Below are 19,014 nucleotides of genomic sequence, written 5' to 3'. Positions count from 1 at the left end.
GTTTGGGTTCCTTATTTACACCTCCTTTTGACTAAAATAAGGAGTTTTTGATAAGTTACATTTTTCTAACTTATCAAAACTCCTTTTTCCTTCTTTAAAAACTTAAAAAAATCACATTACCCAAACACCATTTTAACTTACAAAAGTTGATAAGTTATAAGGAGGTAAAAATAAGGAATCCCAAACACCCCCCAGCCCAGGCCTTGCTCATCTTGTTCGGTTTCATCACCAACACCACCCCACCTTAACCGGCCATCAACCACCACCCAAAAAATCAAGCCACTACCTGAACAGTCGTCGCCGCCATCTAACGCATTAAAGCTAATTAAGTTCGTAAACAATATCTGATCCACAAACCTAGTTTTTCCGACCCGTTTCCCCAAATTAGTAGATATTGTGATAAGTATAGAAGCTCCCGACGGTGGTCCGAGGCGGAGTACTGGTGGTGGGAATCGGAGATCTGTTAGATATGCTAGCACCAGGGACTTAGGGAGTGTAGTTGCTGAGAAGATTCCGGCGAAAGCTGAGAACGGATGAGTCAAACGTGTTAATGTTAACCGGCGGCGGTTGCATCCACATTTGAGCGTTGGATAAGTGGAGGACAAGGTGTTCCAACTGATTTGAAACGTTAAGAATGGAAACCGAAAAAGACGTTAAGACAGTCGAGGAGGTCGTGGCGTGGTTGTAGGGTGTGCGCGGTGGTACAGCAGTCTGCGGAGGTCGTCAACGGTGTGTAGAGGTTGTGGTTGTAGTAACACGGTGATGTTACGACGGTGTGGCGGAGAAGGACAGAGAAGAAAGAAAGGGTGCAGTGGGGTGTGTGTTGGGGTGGGGGATACTCCATTGTGATTATTATTATTATTAATGTTTTTAAATTTAATTTTTAAAAAATTCTATAAAAAGACCAAAATATCCCTTGAGTTAACGTTAAACATTAACGGAGTTATCACTTTGGACAACATTGGCAACAAATGAGAAACGCCAAGGGTCCAGTTGCAAAAAAAAAACCTTTTTGGACCAAAATCGCATAATTGAACAAACCTCAAGGACGGTTTTGACACTTTACTCTTTTTATTAATAATGCCCATGTTAATATAATCACTATTATATAAATTTTATCCCGCTTTAGATATATGTAAGGAAAACCGACGGATAAGAAAAAAGATTCGTTATAACAAAAAAACCCGCCTAGATACCTTTTCAGTCTGCACATCATAATGCAGTTTCCTATCACCTCAGTAATTGTAAGTATTTTTTGGTTCTTACTCATTACTCATATTTATATTACATCTCATACTAACCTTGTAATCATTTTTTTTATTTTAACGATAACTTTTGATACAATCTATTGTAAAGAGAAAAGAAAATTTTGAATACAACAACGTTTGGATAGCAAAACAAAAAGCGACTATGATTCTGGTAACTATATTTTAACATAATAACTTGTATGGTGTTGGCTATTCTGGTCTTTATTAATCACCATTTTTTTTCTTTGCTTTCAGCTCTCCAACGTGTTAACAAACGTCAAATATCATCCGTTAATAATTTCTTTCTTCAAACGCCAACGACAGAGGGTACACACATTGGAAATGCTTTCAATGTTTCATCTCCATTGTCTGACATCACAAATCGTGGTACCTTTTATCATAAATTCGTTTATTTTTTATCCCATCAATATAAAGTTGTATTTAAAATAATTGTGTTTACATTGTAGATATGCATCTAACATGGAGTCCAACACCCACACCAACTTTCAAATCTGTTTCGGTCTTATCCAATGTTCCTTCCTCGTCAAACGCATATATATGTAAGTAGTTTCACTAATTCTTTTTACATTATAAAAGTTATGTCTAGATACATTTATCTTTTGTTGATTTTCAGGTCCTCAAAATGTAGGTTTGCGTCACATATCATGCGTTACTAATCTCCTGTCTTCTTATAATCAAGAAAATGTCAACCTCATACATCTACAACATATCAAACAGGCATTGTCAACCCTCACACACCTACAAATATACCATTACATGACATCACAAATGGTATTATTTATTCTTGTAACATATCCACTTTTAACTTATGAAAATCATTTAAATTATTATTTTTAAATACGCTCCTATGTTTACATGTATGCATCAAACCTGCTATACAACTCCTAAGCCACCAAATGTCCCATCCTCAACAAAAAGATGTATTATGCCTACAACGAGATCTTTTGGGAAGCCACGTAAACAGAAACAATGTTCAAAAACAAGACATTTAAACCCACGTGAGTTGCATGATGAATTAAATGATTACCAAGAGATTGAGAATGGGTTTAAAGGGTTCTAAAGGTAATTTGTTATTTGACTTACTGTCTTTCCTTTATTAATACGCTTTTTTGAAATATTTCCAATTCTCTACTAAAACAGATTACCTAGATCATGGTGATCAGTCAGTTATATGTTCAGCGTGTCAAGCTAAATTATGGAAGGATGAATCAAGAAGGGGAAGCGAAAAGGTTGGATCAGGAGTCTATTCAATGTGTTGTGCCAAAGGAAGGGTTCAACTTCCAAAATGGAAGCAGCCATCAGATTCTTATAAAAGTTTATTTATGGCATCTGATGAGAAAAGCAAGTTCTTTTTGAATAACATCCGTCGATATAATTCCATGTTTAGCTTTACATCAATGGGTGATAAAATCGACCGCTAAATTAATAAAGGCAATGGTCCATTTGTTTTCAGACTTAGTGGACAGTTTTTCATCTGTAACCAGCAAAGTGTTCTTAGATCCGAGACCTGTGAGAATCTTTGCAAATTAAAAAACAAAGGAAATGGAGATATATCAAGAGTTGGCCAACGTGTTATATTGCCCTCATCTTTTACGGCATGACTTTATAACCAGTTTCCGGGTATTTTACATACAATTTTCTGTTTTCAAATTTAGTGTAATTTCTTTCTATTTTTTTGTTTTAATGAACTTTATAACCTATTTTATACAGGTTTAGAATTCATATTCGGGTTCGAGACACAACGGGTACTGTTTCATTAACATTATGGGACAAAGAGGCTTTTAAGATATTAAATGTCACGGCAGAAACCTTAGTGGAGGAAACCAGGGGTGTAAGATATTTTTAAACTTTTAAGATATTTTCTTAATTAATAATCAAATATCTATTATTATTGAACATCTAATTTTTAAACTTTCGTTTTGCGGAGTTTGGCGATACCAAATGTCTAACACACTGCTTCAAAGAAAATATGCCTTTAAAATTGATATAAAGGAATACAATATTCGAAATAAGTCAATGAATTTTAATATTCTCAAGATTTCTAAAGACTCATTCATAATGAATTCTCTGGAAAAAAAGTCTTAACATCGACATGGTATTTCTATTTACTTTAAAGTTAACCTTTTATCTTATTTTATTTGAATTATAGTTTTATCTTTTTTTTGTTTAATACTTCAAGGTTGAGATTTCAAATCAAAACCTCCTTACTAGTAGAGATTGTCCATCCGAAGATACTTTTAATAACAAGGTACATTTTTGAAACCTTTAAACACCATTTTTAATATCTTTGTAATCCAACAACCATAATATCTTTATTATAAATTTATCTTTCACAGGAACTTATATCAATCACTGGGGAGAATAGCATAACTCCAATTAAAATGAACACAAACCGTCAAACTTCTCCACCATCAGATTTAAAGAGGAAACTTGGTGATATCTATGACACTGCTGCTGCTGCTGCGAATTCAACTAATAAATCAAAGGAAAAACAGGTTGACGTCCCTGGAGATAACAATCTATTAATTCCAAAAAAGGAAAAATAGATGTGTTGTCATGACTTTAAAAAACATTGTTTGTGTTTCTTTGGTTTACAATTTTCCGGTCATCTTTTACCTGTAAATACATTTCCATTTGTGTGTGTTTTTTTTTTGTTTCATGATTGGTACTTTGTTTGGTTTGAAATAAGGAGCTTTTATTGGTTTATACGAGTATAATTTGACTTTGTTTTTATTTTGCATTTTCAACCAATGTTTTACGGGAAACACATTTACGTTGGTAGTTATTATTATTATTTGGTTTCATTAGTTGGGTTTGTATTTAGAAGTTTTCTTACTTTTCTTTTCAAATTCATTAAACATTTGTTTGCCTTATCAAACCCATGTGTTACACGGGTTTTAACCTAGTCATACAAATAAGTATTTTGCGGTTAATGGGCACAACTTTGTAGGGTTGAATGAAAATCTGTCACGTGTTCCAAATTCGTTGACCCGACAACTTTTGAATAAAAATCGTCGGCTCAGACGACTTTTTAGAAACCCATCATGTTTTAAATTCGATTTTTTTGAAACCCACCATTTTTAACCAGGTTTTAAAATTGTGTTTTATTTTTAATATTTAATTATTATAGTTAATTTCATTTATATTTTGTTTTTCTTTTTCAAGTTTTGAAATATAAAGTTTTAGAGAATTTTGAATATAGTGTAGAGGGCTGAGGCGAACGTACTATTATATACGTGGCAGTATAAATTTTATTCAAACCAAGTAGGTTAAGTTTTTATTAAACGTGTCAACATAAGTTTGACGTAACTCGTTTTGAGTCGGCTCGTAGATAAAAATAACTTTATCTTAACAGTTTATTCGAAATTTTATAAAACTTTATACTTCAAATGTAATAAAATAAAAACAAAATATAAATGAAACTAATTATAGTAGTTAAATATAAAAAGAAAAACAAACTTTCAAAAGTTGAAAAGTACCAAGAGGTCACCTCCCGTCAAGACCACCACCCTTCCCACCTCCGCCACTTCCAGTCACCTCCGGCCAACAGTACCTCCGTCGCCTCCACCACCTAATCTAAACCACCACCACACCCCTCACCCTCCCGTCATCCCGGCCAACAACACCTCTGCCACTTCCAGTCACCTCCGGCCAACAGCACCTCCGTCCCCTCCGCCACCTAGATCTGAACCACCACCGCACTTCCGCACCTAGACCTGAACCACCCACCTCCGTCATTCCGTCCCATTAACCACCGCACCCCGTCACCCACCGGCACCACACATGATTATTGATTTTTTGGTCAATTCTTGAAGATTTGGCCAAATATTGATGTGGGTTTGAGGTAATTTGATCTTTTTAACTTAAAGATTGTTGGTGGGTGTTAGGAGTTGATTAATGATTGGGTTATTGGAGTTCAACTTTAGGGGTTTTTAGGTCTTGGGGGTTTGGAAACCAACTAGATTTCCAATCATGTTCTGAGGGTCTCTTTAGTGGTTGTTTGTCGGTTCGGAGTCATTTCTCGTGATGGATTATTTGATGAGGGTGCTATGTCTAATACCCTATAAAATGGTGTGGGTTCCTCCTTAGATGCGGTTGTTCGGTCTGGGGGGGGTGTTTGGCCATGTCCTTTTAGGGGGTTCCATTGTTGCCCGGATGGACTGGCGGGGTCAAAAGGGATCTCTCGATTGATTACACATATAAAATGACTTCATTTGTCGTCGGATGAGCGGAAAAGGGCCCTACGGGATGCCATTTCCACGGATTGTGATTTATTTATTTTGGCGTGGAGGCTTTAAAGACCTCGGAACAGTGGTTATGTGGGGTGTGTATGCGTCTAAATGCTCTTACACGGACATGTCATCATGCTGATGGGGTCACCAAGTACAAAGAGGGTGTGGGAGCTGTGAAGGAGTTTATTGTGGGGATTGATAAACCGCATGTTATGAGGGTAATATGGTCTAAAATATACATATCATTATATAACTATTTACTACACTTTTGAGATGTTTTGAGTGAGATATTATGGAATATTATTTCTTATTGGTCCAGAGTTGAATATTAATGGTTTTTAAAAGCTATGAGCGAAATTGTGGTACGTTTGCTAAAGTTGTCACCAACGAGTGAACAATAATAATAATAATAATAATAATAATAATAATAATAATAATAATAATAAACAACGTAACAAAGTCAAAGTAGAATATGAAGTTTAATCTTTGAAATTTGCAATTAACTCATAAATGAATTAAAATTGTAAATTTTATGTTGGTGGAATCATGATTTGATTATTGGCCTCAGGTGCTACGACACAAAGTTTAGTGGGCTCAAGGAAGAAATAAATTGAAGACTAGGTAGGACTTATGGGCCTGGAGGTGGGCTACATCATATAATCAGTATTTCGTTTGGTGTTTTAGACAGAAGCCAGGGGAGCCGCCCCTAGTAGAGGGCACTCATGCGAAGTTCAAAAAAACCAGAGAAAATACATATTAAACTATTAAAGGGAGCATCCAAGCACGTCAAAAGGAGTCTGTCGTGAAATCAAATTGTTCAAGCACATAGGCAAGCTGATCAATTAATTTAAGCTCACAAGCAAGTAACTCAATCATATTTATTTCTTTTTACGATGAATCACAATACATATTATCTTTGTTTCATTAGTAATTATGATTGACTAAACTTTTATACTGCCTGGGTTTGGATGAATATTTTTTAGACTCGTTTTACTTTTGTTTTTTTATATTATTATTGATTGGTTAATGCTTTGGTAAAGTTTTTGTTTTATTTGGTTGTGATGCATATGCGTATTTGGTATTAATATATGATCAATTTACTATTCCTTGTGTGTCTTTGTGAATGTCTTTCATGTATGGATGCATATTAGGTTACTTACTGTGTGTTTGTGAATAGTTTATGGTTTATTGTTAACGTATTCCATAGGAACGGTAATTGAGAGTTTAGAGATACTCTATATTCTGCCACTTGAGAGACCGGGAGGTAATTAAGTGTCGTTTTTTTTGGTCTTTTGCGGGTTTGGGTAGTGATTGCACGGGAGCGAGTTACCCTATATTCCATTAGATTCTTACAAATCCAAATTATAACCAAATTAAATAGAATACCTCTTTACGCCATAGGGTGTTTTGTGATTAGAGAGACCGGGAGGTAATTTAGTCTTTGGGTACCTTATCATAGTTAGGTAAGGTGAGACCGGGAGGTGATCCGAACCATTAAACCGTTGAGCTTACATGATATTTAGGGTTCATAGGTATTGTTAGTGAGACCGGGAGGAGATCTAGCATACTTTAGTTATTCCTTGGTGTCATATTTTTAGAATCCGGTTAACGATCATAAATCCAATTCCGAGAGTTTACTAGTTGACTAGTAGGATTCCTTGCCTAGGTAGTTGTTTCCCCTATTTGAGTTCTAGTTTTATTTGTCCAAGTCTAGTTTAGAGTAAGTATTATTTGTTTTATATTATTTAATATTTAATAATAAAAAAGACAAAAATCAATTAAATCTATTTATTTAAGTTATTAGTCAGAGTCTAGTTTAGGCGTCGCTAGTGTCCTTTGGGTTCGATATCCGGACTTCATTAGGCTTTACTACAATCGATAGGTACACTTGCCTGTCTAGTGGTCTAGCATTAAGAGAGTCTAGGTTTATAAATTTAAAACTAGAGTGTCTAAGTTAGGTTATATTTTTAATAGACCGTTTTACACATCAAGTTTTTGGCGTCGTTGCCGGGGATACTTAGGCGATATCGAAACTAGCTTTGATTGAACTTAATTGATTAATTGGTCTTTTTGTGTTTTGAGTTGTGGTGTGTCTTGTGAGTCAGTGTCTTAGATAAAGCGCTTCTAGTTGTGTTTAGGATAATTTAGTTTGTGTTTTATTTTATCGAGTCTAGTTAATATGTTTAATAGATCGAGTCAGTTTAGGAGTATTTTATATAGAAGATGTTAGAAAGAGACGATGTTGGAAAGAGCCGAACAAGATGAACATGAAAGATTCCAAAAGATTAAGGAATTGGAAGTCAGGCTTGATAAGTTGATCGAAAGAGAAAGACTCCGTAAGATAGAGGAAATCGAAGCTAAGTTAGACGAGATAAGTGCTAGAATTCAAAATGAGAGTTTTTCTGAGAAGGAGCAGAAAGCCGTCTATGAAACAAATGATGACTTCTGGAATAATGATGATGAGGGCGTGATAGAAGAGATGGAGTTGGAGCTACCTGGTTACACGGATTTGAGGGAAGATGTCGTTGAGGAGCCACTTGACCAGATGGAAGATGACGAAGAGAAGGAGCATGTACCATCTTGGGAGGATGAGTTTGGTGATGAGTTTGTGGGTTTACCAGTTTATGAAGAGCATGAAGAATTTGACCATGTTGGCGATCTTATCTATTTGGAAACACTAATCATGGGGAAGCCAACAATGGAGATCAAAACGACACCAGAAGAAGGAAAGGAAGAGGAAGTGGCAAAGGAGGATGATCAGAATATGGTGGTAGTTGAGTCGCCACATCGTAGGAATGTTAGTAGGTTTGTGGAGGAACTAGATAGTGGATCGCCACCAAAATCAACAAAAAGCGAAAGTGCTTGGATCAACACATTTTGAGGGTTCAAAAATGGTGCATTAAGAGTTATAGGATAACACTGAAATGTAAGAATAACCATATCCCTCATTATATGCCACATATTAGGTTTTGTCCGGGTAAGTTTAAGTATTGGTGGTCCGACCCGTTTGAATGTTTTAAAATGCTTTTAAGTTTCACTATGTGCTATTTGTTTAAATATGCTGAAAGGGTGGAATTAAACGGGTTAGACCGGGGTTGGATAAAAGAAAAGCCTCCTGATTGAGATTTCAGGAGCGAGTCTGGCTGAAGACTTTTCTGTAAACTTAGCGCTTCCCGGGAGGCAACCCTGTAGTATGCTTTTATTTTTGTTTTTGTTTTGGGTTTTCTTGTTTTCTTGTGCTCGCTGTTTCTTGGTTTGCTTTCAGGTTGCTTCAGAGATGCTATTGGATGATTGATGATACATGGTTTGATTCAAGTGTGGAGAGGCTATTTGCTTATTGATTGTCGCTTTCGTTCGTAAGTGACAACTTGGTAGAGAGCACTGGAGTGTAGGCTTTCGTTCGAATTGGAGGGCATGGGATACGACTCGCGAGGCAATATCGTCATATTTACTAGGGGAGTCTGTTCCACTTTACTTATATTTGAATGTGCTTTAATTTTTGTCTTTTTCCTGTCTCATTGAAGACAATGTGACATTTAAGTGTGGGGATGAGAAACTGGCGTTTTTATATTAAAAAAAAATCAAAAAAGTTAAAAATAATAATAATAAAAAAAAGTTTAAAAAAGATAATAAATTTTTTATTGAAAAATGTCCCGAATATTTAACGAAATTTTTTGCAAATGATGGAAAATGATAGAAAAATTTGAGATTGGTTTTTAAAACTACTATTATATATGAGATTAAATAAAAGATAACGCACTAAGCTTGGGATGTGTCGGTAGGCCCAACTAACTTTAATAGTCCTCTTTAGCAAATTTTATATATCTAATAATTTGAAAAACGGTGAAATCGAATTTCAATGCTTAGGGAGGATTACCATAATCTAAAAACTTTGAGATGGTAAGACTTAGATGCACTCAAACCAGCACATCACCACATGTCCATCTTTTTACGAGCTTAGAAAATAGTTATATAATTTAGGGTGATATAAGAAAAACAAAAAAAAAGAAAGAAAAAAAACCGAAAAAAAGTGTGTTATGAAAGTTATGAGTATTCCAAAAGTTGGTCCAAAAAGAAAATGACCGTGAGAAAGTTATGTATTGTAAAATGCCAAAGAAGCATTCTCAAAGTTAGAAAAAGAGGCCAAAGATGCACATACTAGACGAGACTTAGAGTTTACGTGTTACCAAGGGGATAGTGACTTTGAGGATACACTATTAGGGCTCGATGGTGTTTAGTCAATAAATATTTAATAGGAATTTATAGGACAAAGTACAATAATATTTAGGAGTAGCTCGTACGGCCTCCACATGACCATTCATCCATCAAATTTCACCGAGTGCATCTACTTTACCATCAACGAGTCTTTGGCTTATGGTGATTTGTCAAACCAGTCTGCTTTGACTCTAGTTTTTCTACCTCTCTTTGTCTGAGATGGGGTAGGTGTAGCCGTGGTTTTTGAACTTAAAACGCTTAATGCAATTGGGGGCTTGATAGGCCGGTGACTGGGTTTAAGTGGACAACAATATCGGCAATCGCGGTTTTTGCGTTTATGTGTTTAAAAAATAATCTATATGTTTTAAATATCAGTTTCAAACAATGATTCCATTGCAAAATACTTTTTCAGGGAAGAAAAATGTTTAAGTGTGGGGATATTTGATATGACCTAAAATATACATATTATTATATAAATATTTACTACACTTTTGAGTTGTTTTGAGTGAGTTATTATGAAATATTATTTCTTATTGGTCCAGAGTTGAATATTAATGGTTTTTAAAAGCTACGAGCGAAATTGTGGTACGTTTGCTAAAGTTGTCACCAACGAGTGAATAATAATAATAATAATAATAATAATAATAATAATAATAAAGTCAAAGTAGAATATGAAGTTTAATCTTTGAAATTTGCAATTAACTCATAAATGAATTAAATTGTAAGGTTTATGTTGATGGAATCAAGATTTGATTATTGGCCTCAGGTGCTACGACACATAAAGTTTAGTGGGCTCAAGGAAAAAATAAATTGAAGACTAGGTAGGACTTATGGGCCTGGAGGTGGGCTACATCATATAATCAGTATTTCGTTTGGTGTTTTAGACAGAAGCCAGGGGAGCCGCCCCTAGTAGAGGGCACTCATGCGAAGTTCAAAAAAATCAGAGAAAATAAATATTAAACCATTAAAGGGAGCATCCAAGCACGTCAAAAGGAGTCTGTCGTGAAATCAAATTGTTCAAGCACATAGGCAAGCTGCTCAATTAATTTAAGCTCACAAGCAAGTAGCTCAATCATATTTATTTCTTTTTACGATGAATCACAATATATATATTATCTTTGTTTCATTCGTAATTATGATTGACTAAACTTTTATACTGCCTGGGTTTGGATGAATACTTTTTAGACTCGTTTTACTTTTGTTTTTTTTTATTATTATTGATTGGTTCATACTTTGGTAAAGTTTTTGTTTTATTTGGTATTAATATATGATCAATTTACTATTCCTTGTGTGTCTTTGTGAATGTCTTTCATGTATGGATGCATATTAGGTTACTTACTGTGTGTTTGTGACTAGTTTATGGTTTATTGTTAACGTATTCCATAGGAACGGTAATTGAGAGTTTAGAGATACCCTATATTCTGCCACTTGAGAGACCGGGAGGTAATTAAGTGTCGTTTTTTTTGGTCTTTTGCGGGTTTGGGTAGTGATTGCACGGAAGTGAGTTACCCTATATTCCATTAGATTCTTACAAATCCGAATTATAACCAAATTAAAAAGAATACCTCTTTACGCCATAGGGTGTTTTGTGATTAGAGAGACCGGGAGGTAATTTAGTCTTTGGGTACCTTAGCATAGTTAGGTAAGGTGAGACCGGGAGGTGATCCGAACCATTAAACCGTTGAGCTTACATGATATTTAGGGTTCATAGGTATTGTTAGTGAGACCGGGAGGAGATATAGCATACTTTAGTTATTCCTTGGTGTCATATTTTTAGAATCCGGTTAACGATCATAAATCCAATTCCGAGAGTTTACTAGTTGACTAGTAGGATTCCTTGCCTAGGTAGTTGTTTCCCCTATTTGAGTTCTAGCTCTATTTGTCCAAGTCTAGTTTAGAGTAAGTATTATTTATTTTATATTATTTAATATTTAATAATAAAAAAGACAAAAATCAATTAAATCTATTTATTTAAGTTATTAGTCAGAGTCTAGTTTAGGCGTCGCTAGTGTCCTTTGGGTTCGATATCCGGACTTCATTAAGCTTTACTACAATCGATAGGTACACTTGCCTGTCTAGTGGTCTAGCATTAAGAGAGTCTAGGTTTATAAATTTAAAACTAGAGTGTCTAAGTTAGGTTATATTTTTAATAGACCGTTTTGCACATCAGAGGGATGTTGCTCCCTTGGGAGGGATAGTGGTGGATGAGGTTCTCCTTGGCCACGTGTTCTCTCTTACTATCACAACTGTAAGAGCATTCCTCATAGTTGTCATATGGCGTTTGCTCAGGCTTTAACTACGGCTCTGGTTAAGGTGGTTGCTATGCCAGAGTCTGTTGAGGCGTGGGTGAGACTTTTCTTGTTACCGCGGTGCACGTTACGAGTTTTTAGACCTTCTAAACGTCAGTAGCGCGGGTCCGGTAATAGAAAGTCTTTGCAATGTCATAGTATTCAACTGGCACTAACAGCTTGGGGTGCTAAGGATGGTTTTGATGCGCTTATTTTATCCCTTTTTTCCAAACCTATAGAGGCGGACTCGAGTCATGAGGAGCCTCTCTCTAAGCACGATGATGCTGCGGTATGCGCCAATCTGAAACAATGTTTACGAAAAGTGGCGGACGGACATTTCATTGCCGCCATTAAAGTATTATGCTTTTCAGGGGTTGCACCTTTCGGCAATGATACTTTGAAAGCGTTAGTGGCTAAGCATCCTAAATTGCCCCCGCCGGTTACACCTGCTTCATTACTTTCTGAGCCTCCACTTGTTGTTGGTGAGGATTGCGTGCTTGAGTGCATTAAATCCTTCCCTAAAGGGACATCATGCGGACGAGATGGATTGATGGCACAACACATTTTAGATGCATTTTGTGGAGAGGGGTCGCTGATCGCTATTGGGTTACTAAAGGCTACTACTGTGATGGTTAATTTATGTTTGGAGGGAGATGCCCGAGGGTTTTGACAGAGTTCATTGCGTCGTCTCCTCTCACACCGTTACTCAAACCGGACAATGGGATTAGACCCATTGCGGTAGGTGCCATTTGGAGAAGATTGATCTCTAAGGTGGCTATGAGGGGTGTTGAGAAAGAAATTACTAAATACCTTTGCGACTTTCAGTTTGGAGTGGGAGTCGCTAGTGGTGCAGAGGCCGTTATCCATAGCGCGAACAGGTTTTTAAGTAAGTTCCATTCTGATAGGTCATTGGCTATGCTTACTATTGATTTTTGTAATGCCTTCAACTTGGTGGATAGGACTGCCATTCTGAATGAGATTCGGGCCCGATGCCCGTCTATTTCCTTATGGGTGAACATTTTATATGGGCAACCGACCAGGCTTTATGTGGGAGATGGCCACATTTGGTCTACCACTGGGGTTTAGCAGGGGGATCCTTTGGGACCTCTTCTTTTCGCCTTAGTTCTGCACCCACTTGTTCATCTAGTCCAGGATTTCTGTAAGCTTCTCTTTCATGCTTGGTACCTAGATGATGGTACAATTATTGGAGACTCTAAAGAGGTTGCTAAAGCTTTAGATATTATCAGGTCGAATGGCCCCCGCCTGGGCCTTGAACTTAATGTTAAGAAAACAGAAGTATTTTAGCCGTCGTGCAATGGGGTTAAGGTGCGGGAAGGGGTGTTTCATTGTGAGATTGGAAGACCAGTGATAGGTGTGAAAATCCTCGGGGAAGCCGTTAGCAGAGATGCCGGGTTCATCAGTGGACTTGCTATGAAAAGGGCTTCGAGGGCTGTGGAGTTGATGAGCTATCTCCCGCGGTTACGGGACCCTCAATGCGAGCTTCTTTTGCTCTGCTCATACATGGGAGTTGGAAAGTTGTTGTTTGGCCTCAAAACATGCCAACCTGTGTATGTAGGGGAAGCGGGATCTGTTTTTGACAATGGCCTTCGGGGGGCGATTGAGGATATCGTGGTTTGTGGTGGTGCCTTCTTTGGAGATTTTCGATGGAGGTTAGCATCACTTCCGACTCATTTTGGAGGTTTGGGTTTATGCACAGCTTCAGACGTATCTATATATGTGTTTGTGGCATCGAGGGCGCAATCTTGGGAATTGCAAGACCACATTCTTCGAGGTTGTGGTCTTGATGGCTTTGACTCCGATTATGGGAGTGCGATAGATCGGTTGCACATTTCACTTCTTGAATTTGATATTAGCGGTTTCTCTAATAAAGACACCGCCCCCTCTAAAGCCCAACATGCTTTGGCGAGTACCCTTTATAGTGGAATCATCAAGAGTTTGGAAATGAAGTTTGATTTATCCCCTCGTCAGAAAGCGGTGGGCTCCTCGGACTCAGGATTTTTAAGTGTTCTCCCTATTGAAGGATTGGGTCAACATATGTAGGCTTTGGAGTACCGGACCATCCTGAAGTATCGGTTAATGATCCCTTTGTTTCCGGTAGATGAGCCGTGCCCGGTTTGCTGCAAGGTTTGTTTGGATTCTTTTGGCGAGCATGCAGTTCATTGCAAAGAGTTTCCTGGGTTTAAGTACAGACATGATTTGGTGAGTGATGTTTTATGCGATATTCTTAAGCGAGCTGGAATTTTGGCTAAAAAGGAAGCCCCTGTAAACTTTCTTACGGATCCTCTTGAAGGCAGATCCACATTAAGACTGGCCGATATTTATGTTTTTGGGTGGGTAGGGGGAAAACACGCTTGTTTCGACCTCACAGGAGTGTCCCCTCTTGTTGGACTTAGGGGCAGTGGGTTTGTAGCAGGTCAGGCAGCATTGAAGGCGACATTGGGCAAGGTTGCTAAACTCGAGAGAGCCTGTTTGGAGAATCAGCACGTGATTATCCCCTTTGCCTTTGACACTTTTGGTTTCTTAGCTCCGGATGCTGTGGACCTTTTGAATAGAGTTCAGAAAGTCGTGGATAGTAACTTATCGGCCCATAAGAACCGAAACTTTGTTTTTAGTAGGATTGAGTTTGCTATCTATAAGGGGGTTGCGGCGCAGCTTGTTGCCCGTTTACCTGCCACTTCATTGTAAATCATTTGGTTGTTTTTAATCGTTTGGTTGTTTTTAATTTACAGGTTGGATGAGTTCATGAATTTGAAGGGACGTTCATGAAAAAGGATAGAATTTTCCGTTAAAAATACAATAATTCCTAGAAGATTGATTCTTTCTTTCTCCGCTTGTCTTGTAGTAATTAATTATTATTATTATTATTATTATTATTATTATTATCAATCAAAACCCCCAATTCCTCTCTCTCTCTCTCTCTCTCTTTTTTCAGGATCAATCAATCAATTGAATTCCATTATGCGACTCGAATTCAGCTCCTAATTCCATTCCAAGCACATGGATTTGATCAGAGGAAGCGGGTCAAGCTTACAGTTCCTGAACAACCCGTTTGGGGACACGACGTACACCAAGGTCTTCGTTGGAGGACTTGCGTGGGAGACTCACAGCGAGACGCTGCATCGGTATTTTCAACAGTTTGGGGAGATTTTGGAAGCTGTCGTTATCACTGATAAACAAACCGCCAGATCCAAGGGCTATGGATTTGTAAGTATTACTGTATATATTTATTTCTCACATCAGATCATTGTGATCTTTTTCATGCGATTGTTTGATCGCCTCTGTTCACAAATTAGAAGCTTTATGATCCAGAGATAATACACACACACACACACATATGATATGATCTGATTCCTTAGATACCTTCACCATCAAATTCCTTCTGCAAACCCTAATTTAAACCATGGATTCCATCAGCTCATCGTATTTTTCAGTTCCCCTCACCTGATTCAAAGATTTACCAACAGTCGTTGATGAAAACGCATTTGACTAGGGTTTAGGTTTATTTCGAACTGAAACTGACTTTGTTGAAGAGTAAGATTAAGGAGCCTGCGAAGGTTGTAACGAATGCGTTTGGTAGTTATAAGCAAGCTGTGGGGTTGCAGATTGATGCGTTTTGGAGCAGGAACAGTTTGGTGGTGTTGAAGGAGTTAAGGTCGGCTGCGATGGTGTGATTTCCAACTCTTGGGACTCTTTTCATGGCCATTGAGCCGATTTCAAAATGAGTTTGGGTGTTTGTCTTGTGGATGTCAATCAACAAAGATCAATCCACGGCAAATGCGTATGGTGGCTTACAATGGTGGCCAGTGGTTGCATTGCAGGTGGGTGGTGGTGGAGGTGGAGATGGGTGGCTGGTGGTTGTAATGGAGGGATATTAGGGTATAGTTTGGAGGAAGAAGGAAGTGGTGGGTGTGGGGCCCACAATTATTATTATTATTGTTATTATTATTTAATCATTAAAAAAGGCCACGCCAGCAAAAACACGAACGAAAGTGTTCCGTTACTTAGGGAGTGACAAAAAATAAGGTGATAGTTGGGAGTGATGGGTAACATTTCTTTAGTTGAGATTTCCCGGCCAAAGGGTGAAAGTTGGGAGTATTTTAATCTAATAATCCTATATTTATCTGACTGTATGAAAATATAATTGCTTATGTGGTTTACATCTCTGTTAACAGTGGCAGGATGAAATGCTGATATGTTATAGATTGAATTTAGAGAAGATAATAGGAATAAAAAGGAAGAACGGTAATATTATTGAAAACGTAAAGAAAGACTACAATAGATTCCCGGGCCTAGCCCTCTCTCACCGCATACGCAGGAGCCATGGCAATGCCATCTTAAACCTAAACATACTCTACTCTCCCTATTGGCTATTGATACCTATTTATAGAAATACAGTTACACTTAACCCCCTCCCAAAATAGACAAATGACAATTAGGACTAAAATTAGAATATGATTCCTATCATTACTTCCCCCTTCAAAACAGTCTTGTCCCAAGACTGGAATCGGCTAACTAATTTCAAATCCAATACGGAGATCGTCTTGGTTGCGTCTTCAGGTGGTCGACCTTGCCCATGCACTACCCACAAATGATATGAACCAACAAGACCCGCAGCAACCTGACTTGCAGTCTTGCACCAACCATGAAACAGTTTCCATAACAAATCTGATTTAAGGTTTGTATACGGATCAGGTGGTTTAGGATCCTCATCCAAAACAAACAGCTTCAAAGCAAAAGCAGGAGGTCGGGTATAGTCGAGCCAACCAAAGTCCCAACCCGGTTTCCACCCAAAGGTTTGAACATCAAACAATTTACTACCAATTTTGTATTGACTTGGACAAACCATAGGTGCAATATTTATAGTGCGAGAGTGAAGATTGAAATCACCAGCTACAACAATATGTGTATGTGGATTTCCTGATGATAACAATTGGGAGAAAAGAGCAGGGGATTTCGAAGGAAGTGCTAATATCGCCTCTTGAGCAGGAAGAAGCACCGATGGAAGGGCAATAATTGGATTCTCATCTAAATTGTTAAAGGAAGCTAATGAAGAATTACGGTTCAGTGAGGGCTCGAACACATCTGATGAAGATTTACCAGAATTCAGAGGACTAGCAGTTGCAAGCCCTAGATTTGGAATATCCACACCCAAATCATACCATGAAACAGATCCCTTCTTAATTTCAAACAAATCCAAGGTTGAGGAACTTATATCCTCATCCAATTGCCCTTTTGAATCGAATTTCGAGGCCACCAAAACGCAAACGCTCTTCAGATCTGGAAACGAGCGCCTCCAATTGAGCTATTACAGATGGAAGACCACCAAAAAAATCCCCCTCGGAATCTGATTTGAGGCCAGAATCCGTACCGGAAACAGAGTTGGAACGAGAATAGGGAAAGAACTCACCGAAATTGCCTCCCGAACCAGGTGTGGCGCCGGATGAATATTTCAGATCGGAGATCCCGGAGCTAAACGAACCATCGAGCTTCTCATGTGATTTCATCCAGGCTAAAACAACTTGACGGAATTCAGCAGATTCCGTGCGTTCTGCATTCAACACATTAAGAGAAGCCTTAATCTCTGTAATATCGGAATGTAATTGTTGAAGCTGTTGTTCATGAGCATCCAATCGAAAATTTTGAGCTAGGGTTTCCATGATTGAAACAGAAGAAAACGGCAGATCAATGGCAGGTCGGACCAATGATATGTTACAGATTGAATTTAGAGAAGATAATAGGAATAAAAAGGAAGAACGGTTATATTATTGAAAACGTAAAGAAAGACTACAATAGATTCCCGGGCCTAGCCCTCTCTCACCGCATACGCAGGAGCCATGACAATGCCATCTTAAACCTAAACATACTCTCCTCTCCCTATTGGCTATTGATACCTATTTATAGAAATACAATTACCCTTAACCCCCTCCCAAAATAGACAAATGACAATTAGGACTAAAATTAGAATATGACTCCTATCAAATGCAAACATCTTGCGGGAAGCGTAATAATAAGTAGAGTAATTATTATCATGCTGTAGTTTTGAATTAGGGTAATAGTTATTACGCTACTCAATTTTAACTCTAGTTAAAAAACTATAGGCGTAATGAAAATTACTCTAGTAGTAGCGTAATACTCTAGTTATTTGTATGCTTCTTTTGTTAACAGATGTTTGTATTCTATTTATATACATCCTCTAATTATGTCTCCTTGAGTCATTAGTCAATAATAGAACTCATTCTCAGGTTACATTTCGTGATCCAGAAGCTGCAAACCGGGCTTGTGCTGATCCTAATCCAGTTATTGATGGTAGAAGGGCAAATTGTAATTTAGCATCACTAGGTCGACCCCAACCGCCTTTGACTTTTGGTATATTTTCAAAATTTAAACTTTTGATTCAGTTAAATTTATCTTTAATTCATCTCAATATTTGAATTTAGCTGTTCAATTTTCAAGTTTAAACTTTAATTATTTAATAATTGTTTTTTACTTGTAGGACGCCTGAGATCGGCGGCACCCTACTTTGGTGGTCCCCATACAGGACCACCATTGGTTGGTAGCTCAAGTTACCGCCCACCGGTTCCATACAATTATCAGCACTTCCCATATTCCTTATACGGGTTACATATTATTGTTATTATTATTATTCAACATATACCTAGTTGCACAATAACTTATGTCTTCTATAATAACAAAAGTTTGGGGTTTTGTTAGGTACCCACCTTACCGGCCCGAATATGTCTTTCATCAGGTTTCATATAATCCTTACATGGGTCAGCTACACCATAACCCTCAGATGTTTGGCATACAAGGCCCAAATGTTTTTCCGTTTGGTCAAGTAGGCCCACCGCCCCTTGCAAGCCCAGGACATAGAGCGGTTCAGGGGATTGTAGCACCTGGTCCTCATGCTTATACTAGACCAATTGTCAGCGGTGCAACAGCAGAAATTGTTCCAATGTCTCCTGCACCATATCTTACAGGCATGTCTTTTTT

At 37.8% G+C, this 19,014-nt stretch overlaps 1 protein-coding gene across 1 annotated transcript; it reads left to right on the top strand.

Moving 5' to 3' along the window:
• Positions 1-15,021: 15,021 nt before the first annotated feature.
• LOC143569096 (putative RNA-binding protein ARP1) lies at positions 15,022-19,005 on the top strand (the record flags this gene model as incomplete). The annotated part of the gene is made up of 4 exons (XM_077055083.1): positions 15,022-15,228; positions 18,267-18,390; positions 18,518-18,641; positions 18,736-19,005. Coding segments are annotated over exons 1-4 (725 nt in total), but the record flags the coding sequence as incomplete, so codon positions are not given.
• Between the last annotated feature and the right edge of the window lie 9 nt (positions 19,006-19,014).

Source organism: Bidens hawaiensis, unplaced genomic scaffold, assembly GCF_021521415.1.
Source record: "Bidens hawaiensis isolate Kalapana, Puna unplaced genomic scaffold, B.hawaiensis_p1.1 tig00024306_1, whole genome shotgun sequence".
NCBI lineage: Eukaryota > Viridiplantae > Streptophyta > Magnoliopsida > Asterales > Asteraceae > Bidens > Bidens hawaiensis.
This window is presented reverse-complemented; position numbering and strand designations above follow the sequence as displayed.